The 16241-nt window shown below is 41.0% G+C and overlaps 1 protein-coding gene across 13 annotated transcripts in view; it reads right to left on the bottom strand.

Moving 5' to 3' along the window:
• Positions 1 to 1868: 1868 nt before the first annotated feature.
• Positions 1869 to 16241, bottom strand: part of smoc1 (SPARC related modular calcium binding 1) — a 47030-nt gene continuing 32657 nt past the window's right edge. For 4 of the 13 annotated variants that reach the window (XM_085766975.1, XM_085766979.1, XM_085766982.1 and 1 more), the window contains 6 exons: positions 14697 to 14889; positions 12556 to 12638; positions 9805 to 9910; positions 8952 to 9196; positions 8043 to 8096; positions 1869 to 2042 (listed from right to left, as the gene is read on the bottom strand). In XM_085766975.1, coding sequence (XP_085623101.1) covers positions 2026 to 2042; positions 8043 to 8096; positions 8952 to 9196; positions 9805 to 9910; positions 12556 to 12638; positions 14697 to 14889 — 698 coding nt within the window. In that variant the 3' untranslated portion in view covers positions 1869 to 2025. The remainder of the gene's footprint in view (positions 2043 to 8042; positions 8097 to 8951; positions 9197 to 9804; positions 9911 to 12555; positions 12639 to 14696; positions 14890 to 16241) is intronic. The other 9 variants (XM_085766974.1, XM_085766978.1, XM_085766981.1 and 6 more) reach the window with 3 other exon arrangements.

Here is a 16241-nt window from a genome sequence, read left to right as displayed (position 1 = left end):
ACGTGAATATGACAGCTAAGACCAGCTGGTATTACTGGTTCAGGTTCAGTCACCTCTACTGTTGCCAATGAACTCTCGATGCAGAAAATTCAATAACATGTGAAACTCAACATTAACATGCTGGGACTTACTGTGATGGTGTATTTTTTTTTTTTTAAAGAGAGATCAGGGGGAATTTCCAAGTTTCCAAGTTTAAAACTCAAAATTTTCAAGGTTGAAGACACAAATTTGGAAGAACAATTTGAAAATAATTTGAATTCTGGTATTTATTGTTGTTTTTTAATCCAGAAAAGCTTCACTTTACAAGGTTGGAAGAGCAAAGACACCATAATGATCTGGTGATTCTGGGCAAGCACAATTTTGTTGTTTCTAAATCCAACTGTAAAGTAGGGGTTTTTACAAATTTGTGACTATATAATCATTTTTTTCCCCATATATTTGTTGTTTCTAAGTTTTTAACTCAGAAATTGACCCTCTTTCTCTTTCAGCTTGATATTTTAACAAACAATAGCCCTAATACGTCATTGTAAATAAAAGGCTCTTTTGCTGTTTTATGGAAAACTAATATGAACTCAGAGGGACAATATTATCCACAAGGACTTTGAAACACATCAGCGTGATATGCTGTGTAAGATATGTGTAAACCAATGGCCTTCACTGTGGGTCGAACTTCAAGCTCAGCTTCTTTTAGCTTGTTATTTTGATGGCAATCTATTGTGTAGTTTAATCCCACTGCTATTATCAAACCGCATAATAAAATCCACTTTTTTCTCTTTTTCTTTTTAATACCACCAGTGTGGCAACAAAAACCAGACGGATAAAATGAACGAGCACCTGTGACCATAGTGGAGCCTTAAGCACCTAATGAACCAGATATTATTTCCCAGGTGACGGTGGAAACCAAAGTAAAGCTAAATGAAAAGTGAATTTTGGATATGGGATTGGATGATAGTGTATTGCCAATATGTTGTAATTTTCTCAGGCAATATTATTTCATGGTTGTGCGTTTTTTTTTTTTAGGTTTGGAGTGTCTCTCTGAAGCTTTTAATGTGTTTTTAATATGTTCATACTGCCACATGCATGTAAACATACAGCAACGTTTCATTTTCAGCTGCATTAGTAAACTGCAACCATTGTGTTCATACTGCACCAGTATTATGAGGGGGGAGGATTGAGCTCGACAGTCAAAGCTGCTTTAAATTTTCCAATTCTCACAATCTGTCACAATTTTCTTTTCAAACATTTTTTTTTTTTACTATAATTTATTTCCAACACTGGTATTTAGTGAACAAAAAACATAACACATCAGATTTTGTTTAACAAACATCTGACAAACATCTTGAGCCAAAAATGTTAATGCTTCTAAAAAGTTCTTTACAGTGCAAGGGGATTGATAGAGCTAATTCTGTGCTGATCAATTAGACTTGGATCACAGTCTAATTCTAATGCATGCACTTCACTTAATATTGCATGTTCACATACATACATGACACGTTTGTTTGCACCGGTCTGCATCGCCGCGGTTCTTCCTCAAGGAGTTTGTGTGTATCAAAGCAATAAGTGGATTCAATGTGGCTCAATGTTTGCTCCTCTGTAGTGGGCCGCCACTGCCTCTAGTATATGTAACAGGGGACACGTATGTTTAATTTTCTAAGCACTAAATGCGACAGACTGATCACATGGGGAAATGTGGTAACATGAACATACATGTACTCGTTCTTCCAGTGGGGAGCCGCTCTTCTCTTGACAAATATATTCTCACTCTTACCTAGACCTTTTCAGTCACTTCAAGAGAAAAACAACACGTACAAACAGATAAAATGTCAAACATAGGGAGGAGAAAGTGCAAATATTTTGGCGCTGCTTCATTTTCTTTTCTTGTTTTTCTGTTCATCTTTTTTTTTTAACTCAGGAACTTCTTAATTTTTCTGCTCCATCTTTCTCTTTCCTGTCAGCAAGCGTACTGATGCCTTCCCTCTGTGCCCTCTGCTCTCGTCTCATCTCAGCTTCTGGATCCTTCTCTTCTCACACCAGACGACCTACTGGGAACAAAAGGACAGACGGACGAGGGTGGGAAGGAGAGGAGAAAAAAAAGTAAAGAAAATGTATTCACTCGTCAGTTTCAGCGTCCTGGCTGCAGATGTGCTGCTGCATGACAAGACAACGACATCGCTCAACAAGCACAAGCCACTTGGACAGAGCAGCACAAGCACACTTCTGATAATGTAGGTAACATCTAATATACAAAGTTTAAGAAATATAGTTCTCTTATTAGTGATGTGTGTGTGGAAATCAGATCTATCCTCTGCAGCTGCTAACATCTCACCTTAATTAAAACCAAAAATCTCTATCTAGTCTAATCTAGTTTACATAGAATTAGACTGAGTGTCACTCAACAAACATATAAGTCACAGGCAGCACAAGATAAGTGGACAGCACAGTGCACACAGGTGACGAGCTGCCGAGCTTGGCTGGTGCCTAAAAACAAAATGCAATTCAACAGTTTTATCAATTTCGATATCTATTTTCCTTTTTCTGTCTCTGTAAAGTGTATAATAAAGTAAACACTGTTTAAACTTTCGCACAGCATTATGGCTTCTGGTACCAACTGTCCTGGCCATCATAAAATGCAGTAGGAAAAATTATAATTACAGATAATTCCATAATTCCATAAAAAAAATCTATGTTTCAATTGTTATCTAATCCATTGGAGGTGATGTTAATGAAAATTACAGCATCAAATGACCCAACAAGGCTCTGAAGTTGTGTGCTGTGTTGCATTTGTGCCGAAACTGCATGAGACAGTCGGTGTGCAGCACAAGAGATTGACCGCTCACTCATCAATGGAGCGATGGGTGGGAGGGGAGGGGGGAGCAGGGAGCGAGGGAATGAAAGAAAGAAGGAAAGACCTGGGAGAAGAAGAGATGGGTGAAGAGCTTAGATTGCTTACAGATGGCTGTGAGGGGGGAGCAGAGGTTCAGGTTTGTCTTTGTGTGTGCACAAGTTTGTGTTTTGTCTTTTTTTTTTCTTCTGCACATAGCAAAGCAAGTTGTGTGTTCATATCTCTGAGCATGCGTGAGCACACTATCTCCATCTATTGATCTGCATGTCCCGTGTGTATTGGTTCATTGTTGCATGTTGTGAGGATTTATGTGTGTGTGTGTGCGCAGCAGTCAGTGGGGGTGGGGATATGCAGGTGCAGTCCATGTCAGTGCTGGTTATGTTCACCGTGAAATCAAAGACCAGCTGATTCCTCTACACGCTCTGGAAGCTTCTGTAGTCTGAGGCAAAGACTTTTACCTCCTGAGTCAAATATTCTGCTCAAACTTTTAAGCATCACGATCTCTCCACGGCTTCATAAATCACTGCTTACATTTCCCACAAGCCAGTTGACTAGTGAATGTTTCCACCTTATTTTAAGTGTTCAGGATAAAGCGGAGAATAAAATATTACGGCCACATATTTGTACTGCGAGTTGGTTGGATCCAGATGACTACTGTATTTGTCTGTTGCAAAAACACATTATCCATATGGAAACCATCTGGACAAACATGTAGCAACATTTTAGGATATAAAAAATAGTTTTAAATGTTGTGAACAAGCTTCTTTCGCTGTAGTTTAAATGAAGGAGCAACATCACATTGTTGTATATTCAGTGTGATCTAGATGTCACAGGCCTGGGTGCTTTAGTGACTTTAGCTTCTATCTGTTGAGCTCTGCAGCACCACAGCACAGTATGTCCTGTTGCCTCTGTCCAGTGAAGTCACGCCGTCTCTCTCTTTAGCTCAGATAAATGTCTCTGTTGTGAGGAGCTGAGCTAACAGTGCTGCCCATGAATCGACTTTGCAATTACCAGGCTCCAGAGCAGCGAATGGTCCTCTCCCTCCTTTTCCTCCCAGTCACTGAGGACACTGTCTGCGCCATTAACAACACAAAGCTCCCCGGCCTCTCCCTGGACACCTTGGCCCCACTTGTGATAAAGAGCTGAAAGCAGATCCTGTCTCCAAGTGAATCGCCTCGACTCACCTGGGACCGGCCGATAAAGACACTTGGCTCAGGAGCTGGGAATCATGGTATACCTGTACGTGGTGGCAACTGAGACTCAGGCTTAAGTTCACTGTGAAGGATTTTTTTTTGGAGCATCAGAATTACAGGTTGTGATGGCAATGCTTATCTAACTGTCACCGTCTCCTCTCCTTTCGACCTCTGTTACCTTTAACGGTACAGTGTGTCGAGCTGATGTCACAGTAATTAAAACACAAGCAGTGTGGAGTAATTGCTGCTGGCTCTGAGAGGACAGGACTCTGGGCTCCCTAATGGTCCGGCGGCCCCGGTGCCAGGGCCTGCCTCATAATGCCCTCCTTTCATTCTTGGCTAATGACAGACACAGCCAGGACAAACAGGAGAGGAACTAAGAGAGGGGAGCAGGGAAGGAGACGAGGGAGGAAGAGTGCAGTGGAGTTTGACATAAAACAGCAGAGAGGACACATCTGAGTGTGTCAAAGCACTTACAGAGCAGAGTGGGAACTTCATAATGTCAGTTTGATATTTATACTGTAGTATATATGATCATAAACTCACCATTATACCAGCTCATGGAGATAGGCTGCACGCTCATGCTGCTGTCACTACCTTTAACGGACCGACTGTTTAATGTCCATCTCTGACATCTACAAAGCCGCATCATACCTGTGTTTCATCTGTGAGCTGAGTCCTTACTATGTAAACTCTTCCAGTTTGTCATCAGATCACTGGATCAGTTGCCTCATACCAGCTAAACTGGGGAGAACTGGACTTAGATGGATTTAGAGCCACTCTTTAGGGATCACCAAATAAGGTAACACTTTATACGAACTGCAGTGCGCACTATTAAGCATTAGTTAACCATTACTAAATATTTTAATCATCATTTATAAAGCATTTATCTTTCACTGATACTCAATAGAATTTAGTTTATAAACAGTTATAATAGTTTACCTCTGGGTTAATTAGCTCATATGTAATAAAATATCACATAATTAATGTTTGTTAATAATTACAGCATTTAAATGTTCATCTACATAGTTTGCTTTGCATCTGACACTTTATAAATTATCTTATAAACCACTGACATCTGCTAAATAACTGGTTTGTAAATGATCTACAGTAATACTTGATTTATAGTATGTAAAAATTAGAAGAACAATGCAATGATTGAACACATTATAGATGAGCTTATATACTTAGAGTTAAGCATTTATAATGTATTAATGTATAAAGACTGCTTTTTAAATGATTAAGTTTTAAGAATGTTTAGTTACAGTATAATGTGTTAACAAACATAATGCTTATCAATACATTAAATAATACTTCTCTTGTGCTACAGAATATAATATGTAAATAGCTCTTTAATCGCGTTTAAAAACAACTGACATTTAAATATCCATCATGAATAAATGAAGCTTAACGAACTTGCTGTGTTATATATTTGACATTATGCAGAGTTTAAGAATTAACTGACCGGAAACAGATACAGTTGCAACAACACAGCACCGTCCATCACTGTCATTCAACCTCTACTGTACGTTAAGGAATGGCTTTCTGTTCCAGTCAGTGTGACTGTGCAGTTGTGCTGTGCTGCAACTACTGTGCACAGCAGCAAAGAAAACGAAGCACCTACAGTACTGTACTGTACTTACCAAATACACAACTACTCATGCTCGACAACAGCTGATGTTTTCTGGAACATGAGCGCTTTGTCTAAGAAAAGCTCTGTGAACAATCATAATCCATCCTCTAATATCTTATAATTGTCTACTCCCATGTTTGGTGTGTTTTTGTGCGTGCGAACACCCGCATGTGTTTGTACTTATTCAAAAGTGTGTTTACGTCTTTCTAAATAGAATTAAGACTTCTGCTAATAACATCATGAACCCTGCTGCCAAAGCCTGTTGCAGGAAGTTTAACTGTTTTTTTGTGTGTGTTTTCTTTCATTGCAGTGAATGAGAGAAAACGCTGGAAACATGTGAACCGGCGGACCTGCTTTTCAGCCTCGGGCCGCGCTCTGAGGAGGCTTTATAGAGAAAATCACCGCCCTAGGCTTCTGTTACATATCTCATCTATAATGAGATTTCCAGTCTCTTCAGAGGATGGATGCCACCCTCTCCAGCACTTCAGAGCACACACACAAGGTACTCAGATGTTTTCCTTTGCTGTTTCCAACGTGTCAAAGAGCAAGGAGCCTCATACAGATGTGCTCCACGCTGCCCCACATGCTCGCTCTCCTTCACCTGAGAGCACGTACTGTAAACTGTAAATATGTCCAACAACACTCTGGTGACGGTCCAAAGCTGCGACAGAGCATGATAAGATTTAAAGCCTGGCAAAGGCAGCCTGACTTAAAGGGATCCAGGCCATTAAGGATCAGCTAAGCATACCTGAACACAATGGCCGTCTATCTCTGTCAAGGCAGAACGCTGCCATATGTTCTCACAAACTCCTGCTCCTCTCTCTCTCTTTCTCTCTTTTTCACATACCTCACACTGTCCGCAATCATCTCTGGCCTGGAGTGGCAGCACAAGGAGCCATATAAAGCTGTCAGGCCATTTAACTGTAGCTCTTAAGCATGAAGGTGAGAGATTCAGTGACTACAGGGAAAACGACCGGCTCCCTCTCCTTGCTCCTCCAATACCCGAGCTGTTTATCCTGGCAGCCGTGCCCAGGGTCCGAGAGGCCTGACGTTATGCCCGCTCTGAGCCACTGTTCTCCAGGCACAGCGGGGCAGCGCCAGGGTAAACACATGACCTCAGTGCTTTGTGGCGCTAAACCAGCCGAGTGGCCAGAGTCAACAGCATCAGCGGGACCAATAATCGCTCAACGGGGGGAATCCCAACAGATCGAAAAATAGAGATCAGGATGTGAAGGAGACAGACTGCAGAGTGAGTTGGACTAAAAGATTATTATTTAAGTGTGTTGATCTCAGCTCCCTTTTCTTGTCATATATGATAGAAAACTTTATTTATTTGACACCTATCTCTATAACGCATTATAACTTATACTTATAATGAGTTATAATGCAGTTATAGCACTGTATAACTATAGTTATAAACACTCATAAATGATCATAATGTTTTATAACAATAATCATTACACACTATAAAGCATTTCATCATGACTTATAAGGTCAGGTATTATGATACATTATAATTGTTAGTACTATTATGTGTTATACTTAGTATTATAAAGCCATATGATAATTTGAGTGTTTATAATGATAGTTATACATGTTTATAACACATTATAACGATATTTATAATGCATTATCGATGTGGGCATTGTCAGTGAGTTACTAATTATAACATATTATAATACATGACCTTATAAGTCATGATAAAATGCTTTATAATGTGTAATGATTATTGTTATAAAGCATTATAATCATTTATGAGTGTTTATAACTATAGTTATACAGTGCTATTACTGCATTATAACTTATTATAAGTATACTATAATGCGTTATAGAGATAGGCGTCAAATAAAGTGTTACCAAACTGATAAATATCAAATGATGAAACCTTGAACTTTCACCATTTACTGTAGAATAATCATTATTTCATTTTTACTAAAGGGACCAGTCTGGTTCGCTATCATTATTGGGTTCTGTATTTATGTAATCTGTTTATCTGGATATCGGACCAATAGCAATATGATTATATAAAGTAATCGAAATCGGTGCATCTCTAAATTCTGAGGATGGATGTCACTCACTGGACACAAAACCTGAAAAACTCACATTGAGCCACTCTCTAAAATATCTGCAGAACAAACGACATGAACACACACGCCGCACCAACTCACACACACGCACACAGGAGGACAAAGAAATCAACCTTTTAAGTGTTCAATGCTTTGCGTGTAAACGAATGCTGCTTTGCCGACTAGCTGGAACCCCTCCAAACCAACTCATTTCATCAAAGTGCTGGTTAATGGATTACACAATAAGCCAACTACAGCGCTCAAAGCCAGAGGCGGGGTGTTAGTGAAAGCGTATTAGTTTGCCTTACTGAACAAATTTGTCCCTTGCCTTGTCCCTTGGCTGCCACTTGTTGTTGAACTACCTGCAAAAGAGAAAAAGCCAAAAAGACGATTAATAGGTATAGGAGGCATATATTTTGTTTTTCTAAGTCGTTAAAAGAAAAAAAAAATCAGACATTATATTAAACATTAACGACCGTGACTGTTTTGTCATGAATTTAAACTGTCCCTTGGATGCTGAATGTCTTTTTAAAACAAGGTAAAAACTTTATTTGAAAAGCTTTAAAGATGGCTGTCAGTAAGAACATGCCTTTTCTCTGTGCTGGATGATATGTGGATTGTAGTTGGCAGCAGCCTCTCCCTGTAAGCTCCTTTGACAGTTGTTACTGATCTATATTAGGGCCAGTCTGTAAACTCATGATGAGTAGTTACAGTTTTCCGGCCCAGACGGTGTCTAGGATCCACGACTACATTAGTCTTGTCTAAATATTCATCAGCGAGTGCTGAGGGGAGCCGTGCACCTTATTTAGACTGCCAACACATCTGTTTGTCACATGCACCACACTTACTTCATCGTCTTCCCTAAATGACTGCGTGCGACAGACTTTTTTAAAAACTTGATGAAAATATGAGTAAAGATCTAATGTGGGAGTAAATGGAAATGTCATTATAATGCAAGAAAGAACCACATTTTATCTAGTACATGCTAAATTTGACATTTCTTCATTCAGCGTTGTCTTGAAGCCTCGCCACTGCTTCATGATTTACCATCAGACTAGAAACGTGTTGTATGTCTATCTAGCTCTATGCACATTTTCCCAGCTGGCCTGAGGTTTATACCGAGGTCGTGACCCTACTCTGTGACCCTGCCAACACACTCTCAGCCATCCCTCTCAGTTTTTCCCCAGATTCCCTCTTCCTCTTCTTCTTCTTCTTACCCTCCTTGCTGACGCCGAGGCAGCCTTTCAGCTCCTGCAGAGAAATGGCCCTGTCCTTATTCAGGTCACAGAAGTCGATGAACTTGCGAGAGCATTTCTTGGGTTTGGCTTTCTTCTTCAGGTACTTCTTGAAAGGTTTTAGTTCCTTCTTGTTTATGTCATGGCTGCCGTTGTTATCCAGTTGGGCAAAGTACCAGTGCACCACCCGCTCCTCTAGAGTGTGACTGGGGTCGGGCTCAACAAACCTGAGGAAGGACAAAACATGAAAGTAAGAAAAGTCGTTTAAAGGCAGTGACAGTTTTAACCATTAGTTACAACATTATTTCAGTACAGATCAAGTGAGAATAGACACTTTGACACCAGATCATGATCCATTTTGTTGATTATAATGGAATGAAATCACAATATCGATGCAAATAAGTAAGAATCTGGTTCCTGCGGGCAGTTTTTTTTTTTTTTTTTAACAGCATAAACTGTCAACTTGTTTTATAGGAGCTTCGCCTGCAGAGAATTATTTAAAAAAAATCAAACTTCTGCTTTCTTTTGCAGAACAAATTCACCTCTTCAGGCAAAAACTAGCTCAGTGCACACTGACATGTTCCATGATATGGACAGCTGTTACTCCACAAAATACCTTTCAGTCGCATCTGTGTATATGGTTCTGACACTGATGGAAAGGGAACACTAAAGCCTGTCAGAGTCTGTGCCAAAATGTGTGCGTTGCATGTCAGAGAGAAAATATTAGCATGCAATTTGAGAGAAACCAGAAGAGGTGGAAGTTTTCCACAAGGAATCAGCCATGAGGAATTTGTACTGTAGGCTCCTGAGAGTGGTACGTGACACCACTACTTACCTCCCACCACCAGAGGGGGCTGGTGAGTTTATAGCTTGCACCATGTCTGTGGTAAGGGCATCTAATAAGCTTGTAATGAATTCCACTTTTTTCCCCTCCGGACAGCCTGGCACAAATCAGAGACAAAAAATACAGCAGAATTACCTTCCACAACTAATTTGAGTCATTACGGCACAGTGAAGCTGCGGAGCCTCCAGTGAATCAGTGTGACAGATGTCAAACAGAAAACGGCTGTAAAAGGAATCATTATCAATCACGACTGATGAATCATTATGGATACACGTCTTTTTCAGCAGAAGGGAAATACAGAGTTTGGCTGTTTTTGTGAGAGTGAGAGAGCCGAGGCACATGGCGAGAGGTGGAACAGAAGTGTGTGGTGATGAGAGAGCTTTGTTGAGCAGTGCAGACCTGTTAACTTTTATGACACAATTCTGAACACCTTGGGTAGCTCTTTTTAATTGCCCAGATGTATGGTTTTAATAGCACGCTAAACCAGTGCAAATTTTTCCCTCCTAATTGTGTCTCTTAAAGGGAAACTTCAAACGCAGCTGCATAGTAAACTAATCTTCTCATTCTGTCCTTTTTTTTTCTCTTCGGTCTCTCCCTCTTTCTCTCAAGCTCTCTAAATCCCCCTCCTCCTCTTCTTCCTCCTCTTCCTCCTCCCTGTGTTTGTGGCCTCCTTGTCCTCTGCCCTGTTCCCTTCTTTTCTTTCCCTTTGTGCTGGGGTCTAGGACGTTCTGTGGGAGGTGGTCCGCCGCCCCGCCAGGTGAATCCAATTAGCATTTCGTACGACACGACAAGCTCGGAGAAGCAACTGCCTTGCTGTGCTATAATCCAAGTGTTAAATTGGGGTGTTATGAAGCGCAGACCGTTGTGTTGTACGGAGCCGACGTGGCCAGGTGTCAGGGGCACAGTGTGGTGCACGACCACTGGTACTTAGGTTTGATCCTGTTAATATGAAGAGTTAGAGGCACGTTAAAGCTGTGTGAAAAATGCACACACCTCATCACCTCAGGTGTAGACAGACGGAGGATTTACAGTACAGTCGTGAGGGTTTGCTATTGGGCTAAATCATTGGTTAACAACTTATTTGGCAGGTAACCTCTTAAAACTAAGTCAAATTGAGCTTATTTGTTTAATCTATAATGTTTTTAGCACTGTGAAAACATAAAACATTTCAACCCCAAATAAAGCAAAAGTTAGAGAAAACAAGACTAAATTCTGTAATTCAGACTTTTTCCAGGTTTACAAACATTAGATTAGATTACTTTTGTCTCTTTGTAACAAACTGATCACAGAGCAGCAGGTTGAGTCAACATTAAATCCTGTAACCTAAAACTGACATGAACAGAGAGCAGTGTGCACAGTGTGTGACCCCACTCAGCTCTGCTCTACAAATGTGGATGTGTCTCACACCTACGGGCACATAGATAGGGGAAATGTAATTTGAGCTTTAGTGTGCATGGTCCTGTTACCAAATTACAAAGAATTACCTGCTGAAATTATTTCCAACTGTTTTAGCTCTGAGCATAAAAAGATGATCTTGAAAGGAGCCATAAAATCTGAGCTGTTTCAGTCCTGGTATTTTATAGTGTCATGTCAGGACGGTGTCTCACTGTTAAATTATTTGTGGATAGATGAGATAAAACCAAACTAGTCCCACTGGCTTTTTAAGTTTATAGGTTTTGAACAAACTCCAGCTCCTGATGTGACTGAACTGGAGGTTAACAGATCTCAGGCTTCGATCTGACGGTGAAGAGCACTTGTCTGCTCCTGCTGACAGAGCTGCTATTGTGGTGTTTTTGTGTACAGTGAGATTGAACCTGTCGCTGCATGCTGCCCCTCACAAACCTTCATTCCTCCTCCTGCCTTGATGTGATGGCTATGAAATACCCTGTTTTGTTGTGGCTGTTCAGAACATCGCTCTGTAGTAAATAAAAATATCTCCGCTCAGCGACCCGCAGTCTCCATCACCCCCAGCAGCCCCCCCATCCACCGCCACCCCCACACAGCCTCACCGCCGCACCCCGCAACACTCACACCTTCCATAAAACATGCCACACATCTGCTGCACAGTCAGGAGTCATGCTTGACTCTGTAAACTCACCAGATGGGGAATTAAATAAGAGTTACAATGCAACCTTAAATGATGGGGAAACAGAGGGGCAACAAAAGTAAGTGAGCAGTAACAGGGGCAGAGGAGTATGAGCCGAGGTTACGACCTCCAGGTTAGAGGAGAGTCTCTGATCTTTGCTGCCAGGGAATCCAACACCTCAAAGTGCGGTTTGGTCGATTATTAATCAAAAGCCTCACTCTGGAAGAAGAAATGTGTGGACTGGAAGATGTGGGAGTGGATATACTCTCCAGCAGGCGTCCTGAAGAGAAACTGTCCACTCATAGCTTAGACCATGTTTAATTATGGTTGCTAAGTTATCATGTCCAGCTAACTACATTACTACCTACTGTACAATAGTGCGTAGTGTTACACCCAAAGCCAAAGAGATGGCATCCTTCTGAGGCTACACTAGAAGACTAGAGATTTGCTGCAACAAAAATGACCTTCGTGTTGGCAAAATAAAGTTGCTTTACTGTAATGAAGCTTGGCATAGTAATGGTAACAGCACTGGGAGCTAGCAGTCAGCAAAAAGCAGTTAATGTCAAAGTGCGGATATTTTAGCTCCTTGTTTGTTATGTAATAAAAGTTCTTGTATGCAAGACTGTTTCTATCCCATAGTGAGAAGTTGATTTAACCTGTCAGGTCTCGGCCCTGGAAGGGATCTTCTGTGTCTGAGACTCGAGATCTTGCGGCGCTGTCGCACTCCGGCTTCTGGTACCTGTTACACAGAGAGGAGAGGAGAGCAGAGGAGGGACATGGCTGCATGAGACAGAACCAGAGGAAGGAAATAATCAGCCTGAGACATTTAAGGAGCTATGTCCGTGTTGAAAAATGTTGGTCAAACCTAGAAATGAAAAGAAATCCAACATTGGTCTGTGACCCAACACTCAACAAAAGATTTTCCTGGTTTCCTTCCAGGTCTAAAAACCCAAAAAGGTGGAGCTTAAAACCAGTAGATGTTGCTGGTGCTGTAGAAACACTGTACTGATAAAACTAATATGATGTTTATGGTCCCATCCATACTGCTTCATCTGCATTCTGCCATCTACAACCTGTTGCTCTTTGGGTTTGAATCTGCTCGCTGCTGTCAGTCTGCAAAGAATTATTGACAGTGATTAATTTTTCTTTTTATAAACACTTAATAGATAAATTTGATTTGACGTGCACAAAGCTTTGTTTCGGAGCCATAACAAACTGTTTGGCATTATGCGTAGCATGACTCGTTTTCTCCTGGCTATTGTATCAGTGCTTCTTGGAAAATTGAGCATGTGTGTCTCATTTGGCTTTCTTTTTTTTTCTCAAAGTAAAATCAAGTTGTCATTTCTTTTTTCACAGTCTGCGTCGCCACCGATCCAAGATGGGATGTCTGATGCATGACTCTGCACATTGCCGTCCAGGGGAAAGAAATTGGGATGAATGATACAAGGTCTGATCCAAAATTCAGCACATTCTTATGTGAAGAAATAATCTCCTCAGAGTTGTCAATATATCTAAAATGTAGGAGTTAATTTAGCCTGAAAGATTATTTATTCATTAGATTTTTATGGACTGTCAATCATTATTGACTAAAAATTAATAAATATTGTCACTATAATTTCTCCAAGACACACAATCTGCTTTACCCTAAATGAACCAAACTAAGAAAACAGATTTGTAAAAAGTCAGCACCTCATGCTGTAAACTAAAATGATGTCTGACAACAGCATCAATCAAACAGTGCATGATTAATTTTCCAAACATCCAAACTGTATTTCTTTGTCTAGCAGTGTTTCACTACAATATTCATGCTCTAGATACAAATCATAAAAACCAAAACACAAGCAATGCACGTCATTTATTTAACTTTTTTTTTTTAACGTTGCCTCATCTTCATCCCTCTGACATGCAACTTTTGCAAAAAGCCATTGTGTCATTCTCATTTCCCCGAAGGCAGTGTAAACAGTAGTAACAGCGCTAAAACAAAATGTCATATCACATGCTGATTGTTTACGGCGAGGTCAGTGATATTCACATCAAAGCTTAAAGCATTTTTACAAAGTAAACTGGCAACAGCAGCTTGGATCCAAATCTCCTTGAGAGGTTTAAGATCTGTGAAGCAAAAGTAGCGTTTAGCCATCGGCAGTGTTGGTCTGTTGGTTAGTTGGTCAGTCCACCGCTTTGTTCCAGACTGAAATACAACAGCAGCTATTTGATGGATTACCATTTAATTCAACGGAGACATTCATGTTCCACAAGGATGAATCAGACTGACTTAAGTGAGCTGTTGTTTGTGCTTTTTCGTGAAATGTATGTCCAAAAACCTGCAAACCTTACCACATTCCCATCAGCCTCAGCTGTACTCTGAGTTCAGTGCTAAATAATTAGCTGTTACCTCATTATAATACGATGGCAAACATTAAATCTGGTGAACCTTAGCATGCTATCATGTTAGCACTGAATAAAAGACAAGCAGCACAGCCTCACAGAGCTGCTAGCACAGCTGAGGACTCTTGTTAAATCTGACATTCACAGACTTTACTGCCATAGACACCTCACAACAAGCTACTGTACTGTATGTACGGTGTAATAGCACATCTCATTAAAGGTATGGAGCCTGACTTGGGTTTCCATGTTTGTGCTGCCAGGATATTAGATCGTAGACATTTAATTTGATTTTTAAAAAGAAGCTGCTTGTATTTTCTAATCCTCAAAGAGAAAAGTTATCATACCACTATAATGAGTAGAAGATAATCAGGTCTAGGTTACAGTAAGTGCAACATCTTTGTAGCTCTCTTACCTGGTGGAGGTTCCAGGAATGGGCCGTCCCGTGTCCACCAGTACACACCAGCAGTAGCCTGTGGACTGGTGGCACTGGACCGGTTTGTAAAGGCCTCCGGGTCCACAGTCGGGGATGAAAGTGGCCTCACGAGGGTTCTGCCGATCCTCGTCCAGGGCGCTCTGTCTCTCCTGGTCACAAGAGGGAACTTTCTCTAAAACCATGAGAAACGCACTCAATACAGAGAGACACAAGTTCCGGGAAACCAGACACACACTGCACACGCAAAGATAAAACATCTAAAACAAAATATCTCACAGGCTCAGTAGGAGTCAGTGTGGGAGGAAATAAAACAGAGTTGATTGTGTGACTCATTATCAATCCAGAGCTTAGATGTTGTTTGATGAGCTTTGTTGTTGTTTCACATTGTATAGATAATCTCATGGTGCAGTTTGCAATGCTTGGAGGCAAGTCATCCAACTGGTTGCTGAGTTGATGATAAGCAACCAGGACAATAAGCTGTTGTGAAAACTAAAGTTGGGCATACGCTGTATGGTTTTAGCTCATTTTTGACCCGATTTTTTAAGACGTACAACTCATTTTAGAGTCACGCTTTGGGTGGTCAGTAATCAAATTTACTTCTGATTAAAGTATATTTTTGGGGCTTTTTATTGCCTTTAATCGATAGCACGGTCAAGAGAGAGACAGGAAATGGGGAGGCCGCCTGCAGTGAGGACTGTTAGCCTCAACATGGGGTGGCAGCTCTAGAAAGTGAGCTAAACGCCGCCCCAATTTCTGATAAATTGGTTGGTTGGTCAACTTCAGGCACTCAAAACATACAAAACGGATTCCATAACATCTGTCACTTTTCTCTCAATGTTAGAAGCCGATCAGACTGTACATGAGCTTTGTCTTTACATCTTGGATGATTGCTTGTACAAGATTTCTGAAATAATACGGTGAATGTCCAGTCTGAGGAAAACATGTGCAACGACAGTGAGTGGATCTTTGTATAAGGTCTTTAGTCAAATCAGTTTGTGATCCACGGTGGCTTGTTGCCTCAAGAGTTGTTTGGATTCCAAGTAGTCTATGGATCCACCATATGTAGGGTGTAAACAAACCACACCAAGCTGTATCAACAAATCTGTACCCAGCAACATGTTGGACCGGTCCTGCTTCAACACGAAAGGACTGTTGCCAGAAAGTCCTCAGCCAGCAGCTCTTCCTCGGGGTGTATTAGGAATTCTTTTCCCACCGCCATCTCTCATATTTATCTGTCCAACAACAGCCACTCAGCCCCCGGAGAGATGCTCCTGCAGCACCTTGTCCCACTGCACTGTATTTACTTTCACATCCATTTAGCCCATCGCTCACTCTTAAGCCAAGTACAACATAGCTGCATGCAAAGCTTATTACCGTGGCGACGACGAGTGCTTTTACCGCTCCTGATCCATTCCTCATTTTAACATTCAAGTGCGCTATGAGGCATTAAGCTACAATAACAGGGTCACAGTTTCTACAGGGTGGTGACATGTGGTAGTTTCACATTGTGGAGCTTATTAGTGC

This window comes from Trachurus japonicus, chromosome 22, assembly GCF_045865225.1.
Source record: "Trachurus japonicus isolate A0001 chromosome 22, Traja_1.0".
NCBI lineage: Eukaryota > Metazoa > Chordata > Actinopteri > Carangiformes > Carangidae > Trachurus > Trachurus japonicus.
The sequence above is the reverse complement of the archived record's forward strand: the minus strand, read 5'-3'. Positions and strand labels throughout refer to the sequence as shown.